A 9191-nucleotide genomic window follows, 5' to 3' on the forward strand; every position below is an offset into this window, starting at 1 on the left:
ATATATGTACACATACATATATATATGTAGCAGGTTATTTGTATAAAATATATACACTTTATTGTCGTATTGGTTATATGTGAAATTGTTCACATCGAAATAACCTCAGGCCATGACTTGTAGGTAACTATTTGAAGGCCTTACTTAGTGTCCCCTTGGTGACGCATGCACCAGCGCAAATTAAACCTATATGCGTTGGGTTACGAATAATCTTTTGTTCCAAAGAAGGCAAAAGCCTCAGTCTGATTTAACACCAAAGAATAAATTTCTCTGACTTTCCAAGTAAACCTAAATGCATTCTATCGACAAACTGGACACAGGGGGATTTTTCTAAATACCATACGTAATTACACATTTACACACTTAGAGGGTAATCCTATGATACAAGTTCAATCTCTACTTTTAAAGACTATCACCCGAAAAGAGAGGAAAGAAGATTCCTAAGAAAAAGAATGTGAAACGTGATCACAGGCTTGGGAATTCCCTCAAATCCAGAAAATTCCAGGTTAAGGCTTAAAGTTGAATCATTCCCAGGTCTAGCTCTAAAGTTAACAGGAGTACAAGGCAGACAATTTCTTTGGGGACAAAGCAGCATTATGTCAATGAGACCTCCTCCTGCGGGGTAAAAAATCATTCTTCCCCACGCTATGAATGGACCCCGAGTATCAATAATAAGCAGGTAAACTCACAAGAACCAAAGCTGACATATGGATAAAAGCAGCAAGATCACAGTACACCAAAGTATCGTATATATGGAAGAAATAATTCAGTGTCTTAGATTTTTCTATAAAAATGTGTGATCTATATAGGACTTCATTCACATCGACACGAACAATAGGAATATTTGCTTTGGCGGTAGTGGATCAACATCTGCTTATCTTGCTTTTAATATTTTTTTTTACATAATGTTTCTGAGTATACAGATGTGAGTCAGGTAGCATTTGAATTCCCCACATACACACAGCTGAGGCGCCCCGCATCCGGCATCCCCTGGGGTCCTCGATTCACTGACGTTAGCCATACGAATCCAGTGTCCAAACTCAGAGTAATAAGCTTAGTTTTTGCATGATCAGTCAGCATAGATAATAAATCCAGAAAATGTGCTGTATTTGTTGTTGTTTCCTCCGTGGGCTTTCCCACCGTCTAATTTGATGTAGACTTCGTCTCCTGGCTCCAAATGAAGAACGACGCTATTGCTCGCATAGTCGTAATTCTGATCAGCGTCTTGGGCGATCGCGCTAGCACGCACCTGCGTGAAACAGACAAGAATTAGAATTTGTAAGAGAGAATTCTCAGGCTTTCTTTCTTTTAAAAATATCTTTATTGGAGTATAACTGCTTTACGACGGTGTGTTAGTTTCTGCTTTATAACAAAGTGAAGCAGCTATACATATACATATGTTCCCATATCTCTTCCCTCTTGCGTCTCCCTCCCTCCCACCCTCCCTATCCCACCCCTCTAGGTGGTCACAAAGCTCAGGCTTTCTTTTCTTTCTTTCTTTCTTTTTTTTTTGGCATTCACACAGCATCATAAGCAGACTGGCTGCCATGGCACTGAATTTAGCACAGCCAAGTCCACCTTGGCCTTGGGGCTTTATGAGGATATCTTTGTAACAGTTTCGACTATGTTATTGGAAAGGAGAAAATAGTGCTTTCGTGAAGGTGATTCTAACAGTCTTTGTTTCTCTTTTTACTATACGCGGTAAACAATGCATACCAACCACTCTATTCTCTTCCTAAATCATGACTTTTTCTAATTCCTTGTGACTCTGTACCCAATCACTTCTTGAAATGGCCACTTTTTTGCATTTTAATTAAAGCCAGGCAGCGATATCCTAACCAGCTGTTGGAGGACAGAAGTTCAATCCAAACTTCTGTTGGTCCCCATGATTATTAGAAAATTGAGATCCACAGTACGTACAGACTCAAAGAAATCCCACTCCCGTAACTCTACTATACAGGAAGAAAAAAAGAAAAATCATTTTGATTTTGGGCTTTTGAAATCTAATTCAAGGAAAAGCCCCTGTACCCAAAGCTTAACTCAATGAAACATCTTTGGTTTAAAAGTCTTCAGAGTTCTTTTTTCTATTTGTGCCTTTTTATCACTTAATTGTGATGTGTGTACGTAAATAAGCTATTTAATTTCTACACATCTAAAAGTTATAGAAGGAACTACATTTCTATAATTTGAAGTCTCTAAAATTTCTAAATTCTTTTGAATGATCTCATTGAATACCCTTTTATATTGAGGTGATTCTGAATGTGTGGTTTGCTTTGAGGATGGAGGTTTGCTTCTAATCCACTCAGGTTGAGCCTGTGATCTCATTAGTGAGCTGACAGACATTTGCAAACAGTCCAATTGCCCACCCATCATATCAAGTAATATGGACATTCTGTCACATCCTCAACTCCAATTAGGCTTCATATCCGTTTAGCTATATTTTGATTCTGACTTGGAAAAAATTTTTTCAATAGGCAGACGTGTACTTGATTTATTTCAGTAAAACATCTACTTTGTGGCTTGTTTCTCTTCCACTGTAATGATATTTCTCCGAATAACACAGCAAGTGATTTAGTGGTTTTGTAAACCTGCACTACGTAATAATGCGTGACTTGGGGTGCAATATGTGAGATTTTATCACTTGGCAAAATGAGAGAAATGAGACATCAAAATTTAAATGATTGGTTTTCAAATTAAATTTTCATGTGGTATGTTCTCACATTAATGCTGAAATGTTAAAAAAGGAGAAGACTCTTTGACACTGCTGAACTTGTAAAGTAATTTGAGTAGTATTTAAAAAAATTATTCCTGGGTATCATATAGCAAAAGGAGAAAAGGGCTTAAAAGATTCAGAATTTCTTAACATTGCGCTGACACTAATAAAATGAAAGCAAAATATAATTATGCTCACAAGCACTGACTTAAATGTATACACCAACTTGGTGAGTTGATCCGTTTTGACCATTAAGTAATAATACAATTTAATGTCATAATATTTCCTAGGAATTAATCACTAGTTTATAGGAGTTGGATGCTTTGATTCATTAATTTCATCTAGTCATTAGTCCCCAGGGGGAAAAAAAAAATCTACAAGGAGAAAGAACCGTACTCTTAGGACCTGATTTTTTTTTTAATGTGTGGATTTTTAATGCGTGAGAAAAATTAAAATATAAAATACGAATTAGCTATATTAGTAATATATTAATTAATTATCAATCTATGATATACTTCTCACCTATGATTAATAACCAGACACACATTTTTATTTAGTGCTTTAGGTATTTAGTATTAAGTTCTATGGGTATTATGCTTTAACACTGTTTTCTACATGAGGGCATTTGGGAACTGGGGTTCATTAAAATCCCTTGATTTAGAGACAACAGTCTTAAATAAATAAATATAACATGCCATTTTTATTCCGTGGGATATAACCACAAGCCCACAAAATTGTTACCATCTTTATTCAGTAGGTGTTACCACAAAACCCTGCAAATGCATTATTATGATCCCACAGACTGGAAGGTTACCCTTATGGTTTTCACTTCCTTTGTTGGATAAAGCCAGTGTGATTGCTTTTTAATGAAAGTGATTCTCTAAGATTTGAACCATAAGACTCTCCCAATTAAATACCTGCCATACTCCAGAGTGCTTTGCGTGATTCTAGTATGCCCGCTCACCTGATCACACTCTAAAGGTATAATGGGACTTGACATTTCAAGCTGTAGTATCCAGCCCAGTAACTTCCAACAATTCTTCCTTTAAGCCATCAGACTATTGAGGAAAGTAATGCGTCCACCCTGGAGGCTATTTTCAGGTTCCTAAATGTACACAGATTGCAGCATTTTCTCTGACGATATGATGCATCCTTTCCTTAGCCCGATATACCCATTTCTACCTAAATGTACTCTAATACCTTTCCATCTCGTTAAGTTAACTATTTAGATTCTGCTGATCTTTGGTGCACGTTTCACAGCCCCTAAAAAGATAATTCATTTGACATTTCATTAATCTTGCTAATAAATGAATAACAGCCCACAAACTGTCTTGTTTCCAATATATGTCATGTTCAATGGTGCCATAACTAATAAATTCTTAGAGTAAAAACTAGTCTTTAATTATTTTATAGTTCTAACCTTAAGCCAGTTTTAGTTTTTGCTAGAGTGGCTTATTAGAGTGGTACTACAGTGACTGGATTCAAATAGCAATATTTTTTATTCAGGTTTCCTGCTAAATGTATACAAACATTTAAAAAAATATTTCCAGTCTCTATGGAAAGCTATTTGAGTCCAACTTTTGCCTTTAATATGCACTGTCATGGGCTTTTTAGACAGGGTAAGATTAAATTTAGGTTGATGGTTTTCTGGGGAACATGAGAACCGTGATCCTTTTAGTGCTGTGTTTGTGAGGATGTAATAGGCTATTCTGCCTCAGCATTATCTTATTAGGGAGGGTTTATCATTAGAGACAATATTTATGGTAACATTTGCTAATTTAATTAATCGCTACTGATGCTCTCATAATTTCATTTTCATTGTACTTCTGTGGAATCATAAACAAAAGGTTAAGTGGCGCAACAGGTTAATTTACTGGCCTTTGATGTTTCCATCTGTGATCCTGCATTCAAACACAAAGCATAAATAAAATGGTTCTCATGTGGTTAGCGTCCAGAGGCGTTCCTCTATCCTAGAGTGAACTGCATTTTTAGTTTAATTTTTCTGTGCTTCCCAAATCCACTTAATCCATAGAACATTACGCTGACATGGATCTCTGAGTTTCTGTTTTATGAAAACAAATTAGGGCAGCTCAGAGGGGGGAACTGCCTGCCAACTAAGAAGTGATCAGACAAGAGCAAAACTGAAAATCAAGGAAAAACTCTTTCTTTAATATTAATTAGAAAAGGATTTTTAAAGATTTCTCATTTGCAACGCCTGCAGACCAGACTTTACAAAACAGTTCTATTCTAGATATAGAATTCCTTAACAGTAATATTGCAATAACCATTTTGCAAAACAGTCCGTGCTGAACTCGAAAATATATCGTTTTTCTACTAGATTTGTTTTTCTGAATAACTTGTTGCTCACCTTTTGTAGAAGTATCGGCTTAATAATGCCAATGCAAAGCATTAGACATTTTAAGGTCAGCTGTTGTGCCTTTTTTTTTTTCTTCCCCCTCCATCCTCATAGAATGTACATGCTAGGATGATACAAAAAAGCATGCTACACTCCAAACAATGAAAAAATTTTTTAAAAAACCAAAATGCACATAGAACACATAATATGGAATGGTTTTCTTGGAATCTTGACCTGGGCCTCAGCATCAACATTTAAACTAATTTAAATGTACTGTTCCCTAGCTTTTCATGCAGTTGCAATTTCCAGATACTTAAAGAAGTGTGTTTTTATACATTGATAAAACTTGAATCTTATCCTATTTGAATTAATACCTCTGAAAACAATCTCTCCAGCCTGATAGTATCTGCCAGACCTAACCTTTGAGTCAGAAGACAGCCAATTTGTAAATAAACGGGTGCCTCATCCCTGCCTGCTGAGGGGCTGCTCACAAGTCCTTTTGTGAGGGTGACACGACAGCTCTATTTTGGTACAATGCGTCATGGCATTTTTAGCCATTTACCTATAACTATCCCACTGCTCGGTGAATAATTTTTATTTATCTTAATATTATCTTCGTGTATAAGAACTACGATAAACAACCCTGTCAGTGCCTCCTGGTGGCCATTTTTCCTCTTTTTGTTCTACGTGACCTTAGGGTCCCTTAAGCTACTTACTTCTGAATTCCTTTAGAAGTGAGGGGTGGTAGGTAGCGGGAGGGACAGGATATTCTGTCCTTCCTCTTATACGTTTAGGGTATTTGTCTTCCACTTTGGAAGAATTCTGACACTGTGAATTAGGACTTTGGAATAAATTCTGCTTTTAATGTTGCTAATAGAAACCTGGGTTACAGCTAGAAAGGTCTGAATTCGAGGGAGAAGTGACCTGAAGCCGGAGAGCCCTTGTAAAATCACGACTGGCCACGGCAGGGTAGCGGGGGCCACTCCCTGGACCACCCAATAAGCAAAGTTGAAGCCCAGGCATTCAACCCAGACTGCAGGCTGCAAGGTCTCCCCCAGCGGCTGCTGATTCAGACCTGCAGAGGGTCTGATTACACTTTGAGGTAATTACAGATATTATTTTCCTCCCCCCATGAAGAGATGGGACACACTTTGGTTTTGCAATGACCGCGAATTTCTCAAGCAAACGGGGAAGTGGCCCCAGCATAACACTGCAGACCAGTGGCCCTTGTGGCAGCGCCGGTCATCTCGGCTCAGGAGAGCAGGTCCTCTGGCCGAGGGCTGATCTGAGGCTATTTCACAGCCAAGGCCAAGGCCACTGCCGCCTGTGAGCAAAAGGCTGGGTTGGAAAGACCCTCACGCAGGCGCCCTGGGGCTCGCTGGCACTGAGGCCCAGAGCCCCGGGGCTGGGCTCTTCCGCCCGGCCTCCCGACCACCTGCCCGTGCGCCCTCCGCCTCCAGCCAGTGGAGTTTGGGTTCTGTGTCTGCGAGCGTGCTTTACGGCACAGACCCAGAGTCTCAACTTTTCCTTTTGTTAGCAGCACTCATTACATCTCCCCCTTCTTCAGCTGAAATCTAAAGCAGAGTTTTTGCATCTCGAATCTGACCATCTGTGAGTTTCCCGGGTCTGGGACGCCGCAGGGACCTTGCGACCGCCGGCCCCGTGGTTCTGCCTCGGCCTTGGACGCGCCCGGCTTGGACTCACTCCGCGCCCCTTCTTTCTCCCTTGGGCCCCGGTCTTTCTCCCCCGGGTTTGTCACCCTGGCACGCCCACTCCTGGCTCCCCCAGCCCTCCCATCCCCGCCAGGGCCTGACAGTGACCCCGCACGGCTGAGAACCCCGCAGCCGGGGGTCGCTCGCTGCTCCGGGACTCCCCGCGGTGCACAAACTGCCCCGGGGACCGAACCCCGGCTTCCACCCCTCGGGGGTCGCGCGCACCAAGTGCAGGTCCCGGGCTCGGGAACCACAGTCTCCAGGCCGCCGGGCGCTCTTTGGCGTACGACCCCAGCCTTCCCGGGGTAGAACGGCGTTGCCCCTCGCTCTCGGCTCCCGGGAGCGGGGCTGCCGCGCCCTTCCTCCGCGGGCTCCCACCCCCGCGCCCGGGGTCTCCTCCCTCTCGCCTGCACCTTCCCGCGCTCCCTCCCCGCCCTCCCCGCCGCCTGCCCGCGCTCACCTGGTTGTTTTTGCAGAGATCGGCCCACATGCTGGTGCCATCCCCTCCGCGCATCAGGACGTGGTAGGTGAAGAAGTAGATGCCCGGGATGGAGCAGGTGAACTTGCCCGTGGTGGGATCGTAGTGGTTACCGAGGTTGGTGACCACGTCGTCGAACTTGAGCACCTCGTAGCCTTCGTGCTGCCGCTTGAGGCCGGCGTAGAAGGCGATCTTGGGCACCGTGCTGTAGGTGGCGGCGCTGATGGCCCCGGCCGCGTTCAGGCCGGGCGCCCCGGGAGGGCCCGGCAGGCCTTGGCGGCCGGGCTCGCCCTTCTCGCCCGGCGGGCCCGCGGGGCCCGGCGGCCCGGGCTCACCGGGGGGCCCCCGCGGGCCCGCCTTCCCGGGCCTGCCTGCCTCGCCTTTGGGGCCCTGGATGAAGGTGGGCAGGGACTGCATGAGGCCGCGGTCGGGCGTGGCGGCCGTGCTGGGCGCCTTGGTGCCCCCGTAAGGGTCGCAGACCATGCGGCAGGTGCCCAGCATCTCGTAGTGCGCCGACGTGCCGGCCGAGCTCACCAGCACCGGGATGAGAACGACCAGCAGAAGCACCATCACCACCCCCAGCGCCCCGGCGGCGATCAGGCGCCTCCTGCTGCCCACCAGCCGGCTCAGCGCGGGGCGATCCTCTTGTCTGCTTTTGGACAAAATTTTGAAGGTTGGGCGGGGACCTCCTCAGAGCCGAAAACAGCCCCCTGCGAACCCCGAGTCCCCTGGGCGGGCGCGCGCGCCGGCCGCTCCTCGCCTGCTCTCGCTCCCCCCCAGCCGAGGCTGCGGCTGGGGAGGGAGCTCGGACGCCCGGCGACTTGCGCGCAAGTCCCCGAGCAGGGGGTGGGGTGCGCGGGGCGCCCTCTCGCCGCCCGCGAACGCAGAATTCTGCCTGGGTACCACCTGCCAGGAGAAGAGGAGGCTGACAAACGCGCGCCGGAGCAATTTATAGGCACCCAAGGCGCAGAGGAAGGGGAGCCGCTTTGGCATCTCATTGCGGCATCTGCTCTTCTCATCCCACTCAAAGGGAGTTTGGCATTACTCTGACAATGTGGGATTTTTCCCCCCCCTCGGCCTCTCTTCCCCCCCCACCCTCTGCACATGGATGAACAGTGAGATTCTGAATACTCCCTTGCTGAGCCCAGCCGATGGCGGCGCTCTCGCTGGACAGATGGGGGTGGGGAGTGAGACAGACGTGCTGTAGCCTTCAGCACTCAAGAGTCACACCTAAGTCCCCTGTTTCCCCACTGCCTGCAGCCCCAGTTGGAGGGTGCAGCTGAAGGTTGAAAGGAGGATGGCTGGGTCGACAGTATTTCTCTAATGGCTCACCCACCATCAGCGTTTCAGGTGTTTTTTCAAAATGCCACTTTTAACATAAGGAGAGCCCTCTAGAATTTTCCAGATGGTAGATGTGATTTTTTTTTTTAACCTTATGGTTTTCCTCACCAGCCTTCCAAAATGAAATAAGATGTTTCCCAGAGAACAGTAAGGTGTGTTGAAGAGACAAAGGCCGTTTCTCAATGATTTTAAATGAACGTGCCCACCGCATCAAAGCGGGGGAGGGTTGCTTCTTTTTACTAACGCTGCAGATGGTGGGTGTATACATACGAACTCTTATTTACAGACGTACAATTCCAGCAGCCTTTCAGGAGATTCAGCCACTGACCTAAGCTGCATTTACTTAAAGGTGCCACAGGCATGAGAAATAAGCACTTGTCAAGATGCCTTCAAAAGTCTTCAGATAAAGCAAGCAGCTTTCACCAAAGTACTGAGCAAGATATTTTCCTACGGTATAGAAAGAGTCCTGTAAGTTTCGGAGCATATCTCCTGCATGTGTCTTGGGGGAGGGGGAACAGAAGCAAAGTATGAGAGAGGAGAGCTCCCATTTGCCGTGGCAAACAGGAGAAGGAACAGCCTGGATTTATGATA

The 9191-nt window shown here is 45.3% G+C and overlaps 1 protein-coding gene across 1 annotated transcript; it reads right to left on the reverse strand.

Annotated features, from left to right (window-relative positions):
* Nucleotides 1-946: 946 nt before the first annotated feature.
* On the reverse strand, nucleotides 947-7949 carry C1QL3 (complement C1q like 3). The gene is made up of 2 exons (XM_024750099.1): nucleotides 7242-7949; nucleotides 947-1249 (listed from the first exon to the last, which is right to left on the reverse strand). The coding sequence occupies exons 1-2, from the start codon at nucleotides 7827-7829 to the stop codon at nucleotides 1070-1072; spliced, it is 768 nt and encodes a 255-aa protein (XP_024605867.1). The 5' UTR covers nucleotides 7830-7949; the 3' UTR covers nucleotides 947-1069.
* Between the last annotated feature and the right edge of the window lie 1242 nt (nucleotides 7950-9191).

The sequence above is a fragment of the Neophocaena asiaeorientalis genome, unplaced genomic scaffold (genome assembly GCF_003031525.2).
Source record: "Neophocaena asiaeorientalis asiaeorientalis breed wild unplaced genomic scaffold, Neophocaena_asiaeorientalis_V1.1 scaffold4, whole genome shotgun sequence".
In the NCBI taxonomy this organism is placed as follows: Eukaryota; Metazoa; Chordata; class Mammalia; order Artiodactyla; family Phocoenidae; genus Neophocaena; species Neophocaena asiaeorientalis.

Excerpts from the sequence above, each read along its gene's own strand:
- C1QL3 (XM_024750099.1), bottom strand. The coding sequence starts at position 7,829 with ATGGTGCTTCTGCTGGTCGTTCTCATCCCGGTGCTGGTGAGCTCGGCC. Across the intron at positions 1,250-7,241 it reads ATCTCTGCAAAAACAACCAG|GTGCGTGCTAGCGCGATCGC; the intron begins GTGAGCGCGGGC and ends TGTTTCACGCAG.